Genomic DNA, 3,268 nt, shown 5'->3' with positions numbered 1-3,268 from the left:
CACACAAAACAAACTGAAGCTTGATCCTGGTCGAAACAATCAGGGAAGAGGAATCTCATATTTATGGTATCAGATGGGCTGGGCCCAGCTAGTTTATCCCTGACGCGAAGTTTTCGACAATTCGAAAGCAAACTGCCTATGGACGATATTCTTGTTCTCGACCAGCACCACATAGGTTCATCAAGAACCCGGTCCTCATCCAGTCTCGTTACCGACTCTGCGGCCGGTGCGACTGCGTTCTCGTGTGGGATGAAAAGCTACAATGGCGCAATTTCTGTCCTTCCGGATAAATCCCCGTGTGGTACCATTCTCGAGGCAGCGAAATTAGCCGGTTATATGACTGGTTTAGTCGTAACGACCCGCGTTACTGATGCTACGCCAGCTTGCTTTGCGTCTCATGCTAACATGCGATCCTACGAAGATCTCATTGCTGAGCAGGAAATCGGGAACTACCCTCTAGGTCGGATGGTTGATTTGATCATGGGAGGCGGACGATGTCACTTTATACCAAACTCAGCAGACGGTAGCTGCCGTCGCGATGATAAAGATGTGGTACAGATGGCTAAAGCTAATGGATTCTCGTACATTCATGATCGGGCGGGATTCGACAGTCTTCAGATGGGCAGCAACGTCACTCTACCCTTACTCGGCCTTCTGGCTGCTAAGGACATTCCCTTCGAAGTGGACCGCAGCCAGATGACTGATGTTTACCCTTCTCTTGAAGATATGACACGAACAGCCCTAAAGGCCCTGAGTGAAGCTACGAAAGATAGCGAGAAAGGTTTTTTCATTATGATTGAGGGCTCGAGGATAGATCATGGGGGCCATGGGAATGACCCTGTCGCTCAAGTCCACGAAGTTCTAGCTTATGATAAAGCTTTTTCTGCGGCGTTAGAGTTCCTTAAGACTGATTCCACCCCTGGTGTTCTTGTTGCCACATCAGACCACGAGACAGGCGGCTTGTCTATTGCAAAACAGCTACATGCTGATTACCCCGAGTATCTCTGGTATCCTGGTGTTCTCGGAAATGCGAGCCACTCGTCTGAATATCTCGGAAATGCTCTTGATCATTATCTAGCTAATGAAGGCAAAAACGCTGATGATCTAAACCGCCGTAATTATATCCGCAACAAGCTGCTCGGAGACGGGTTAGGCATTCATGATGCGACGAACGCTGAGGTCCAAAAACTCATGGACGGTGGTGGAGCCTATGCTTTTGCCGACATGGTCAGTCGACGGGCCCAGATTGGCTGGTCGACGCATGGCCATTCAGGTGAGTTGACCTTCTTTCTCATTCTTTCCAGTTACTGTTTTGTATATAAACACAAGGCTGTATATTAACATTCTACACGGTAGGTGTCGACGTCAATATTTATGCCTCATCAGCACACGACGCAATGCCCCTCGTTGGCAACCATGAAAATACCGAGGTCGGCTTATTTCTCCAGAAATACCTCTCACTTGATCTACATAATGTCACCAAGCGCTTAAAGGATACCAAGTCATCTCCACACGTCAGCGGTGATGGGAGTGGTAACCTGTACCCCTGGATGGGCGAGCCGCTGGATGATGGTGTTGTCGTCGATGAACTTGATAGATACCATGGCGATTTCAAACGAAGGATACGGGGCGAGAGCGCCGATCAATTTTTGCTTGATCATGAAGATCTGGAGAGTGAAGGTTGCAGTTGTGGTTCGACGAAGCACTAGGCCTTCCTTTCTACGTTCCCTTCCTTTCATTTCCATCTGTAGTAAACACATAATATCCTGTCATCACTCTTGCTCTTTTTTATTCTACCCCTTGGACTTAATCCTCAATCTTGCGCATTTCGGTGGCGTTTCTATCTTTATCTTCTTTCTTCTGCTCCCTAATTTCGAACGTCTCTCGGCATTGGCATTTACTTTGTTGTCTTTTGTATGGTTTCTATTGTCGTCAATTTTTCGGATTTTAAACTTTTAAGATATATATCCCTTTCCCCAACTTCAATCCAAATAGATTACCCGGTCTATTTACCTTACAGTGGACTTTTTTCACTCGTTTTCATACAAGGCACCACTTAAAAAACACCTAGGGTGGTATAATTGGAATATCCAATCAATTTTATCATTTCGATACCCCATTTAGTGTTCGCATGCCATCATCCATGGACTAACCAACTAACTGCCTATGATTCCTGGCAACAATGGTTTGCAAAGATTGGCTGATGGAGGTAGATAAATAAATTCAATAAATTTCTTTCGGTTATCATTGAATTCCTCTTCTGTTCAAGCTTGAGAAGGAAGAAAAGGACGAACTGACAAGTTTCATTTTACCCCGTTCCACGCACTCACTCCACGTAACCAGGAAAGGCATAAAAAGCGAGTTTTACAACAAACAACCCCGTCCTGGGGATCCGAAAAAAATAAAAATAAAATAAAATAAAATAAAATAACCATCATCTCAGAGCCGAGCCTCCCCTAAAACGACATCCAAACACACACACACACACAAAAAAAAAAAAAAAAAAAAAAAAAAAAAAAAACAAAAACGCCCCCACACACCAACCTCCCCACACCCCCTCCCTACCGGGCCCCCCCTAATCCAAACCTCCCAAGAGTCTCCCGCCCGACGCGACCTCCCCAAACACCGCTCACACTCACTCGTCGACCGCGAGGAGCTCAATATGTTCTCATAGCTGCGCAGCGGGGCGCAGCGCGGCTGGTCCTCGAAGGGGATGATAACATCGGAACGGGCGAGTTCGCGTGGATCATTGATGCGCTGGAGTTGGCGGTAGAGAGCTGGGCAGAAATCGATGAGGGTGAAGAGGTTGTGGTGGCAGGAGTAGTTGATTTCGTGATAATAGCACATTTTTTCTTTTCTTTTCTTTTTTTTTTTTTTCTTTTTTTTTTTTTTTTTTTTTTTTTTTGAACCTGCTGTTTCTGTTTACTTTCGATTCGGAACTTTTCCCTTTGTTCGTTCGGTTTTGTTGCGGGGAGGAGGAAATCGGGGTTTGGATGGATTTACTGTAATGTCGTTCTCTACGATGTGGAGTGGTTCGGTGTGGCGGATATTGATTGATGGATGAACTGGTTTTTCCCCGTGTAGTGAGATTTTGCTTGCGTCAAGGAGGGGCTGTTCGATTTGAAGATTTCTGAAATGAAGAGAGTTGAGCTTCGGCAGAAGTTGATTGTGAGAAGTTGATTGTGAGAACCTCAATGGAATCTACCTAGAGCTTCCTTCCTTCAATCGAGAAGCTTCAGGGAGTTATTGTCCTCTCCCCCCCCCCCCC

General features: G+C 45.9%; 2 protein-coding genes across 2 annotated transcripts; both read left to right on the top strand.

The window, feature by feature from the left end:
- Nucleotides 1–138: 138 nt before the first annotated feature.
- Nucleotides 139–1,709, top strand: HCAG_04549 (repressible alkaline phosphatase precursor; the record flags this gene model as incomplete). The annotated part of the gene is made up of 2 exons (XM_001540659.1): nt 139–1,273; nt 1,357–1,709. 2 exons carry the CDS (start codon nt 139–141, stop codon nt 1,707–1,709), a joined length of 1,488 nt encoding a protein of 495 aa, XP_001540709.1.
- A 457-nt stretch (nt 1,710–2,166) lies between these two features.
- On the top strand, nt 2,167–3,134 carry HCAG_04548 (predicted protein; the record flags this gene model as incomplete). Its single annotated transcript, XM_001540658.1, has 3 exons — nt 2,167–2,209; nt 2,675–2,797; nt 3,085–3,134. 3 exons carry the CDS (start codon nt 2,167–2,169, stop codon nt 3,132–3,134), a joined length of 216 nt encoding a protein of 71 aa, XP_001540708.1.
- Nucleotides 3,135–3,268: the final 134 nt, after the last annotated feature.

The sequence above is a fragment of the Histoplasma capsulatum genome, genomic scaffold (genome assembly GCF_000149585.1).
Source record: "Histoplasma capsulatum NAm1 scaffold_4 genomic scaffold, whole genome shotgun sequence".
Classification (NCBI taxonomy): domain Eukaryota; kingdom Fungi; phylum Ascomycota; class Eurotiomycetes; order Onygenales; family Ajellomycetaceae; genus Histoplasma; species Histoplasma mississippiense.
This window is presented reverse-complemented; position numbering and strand designations above follow the sequence as displayed.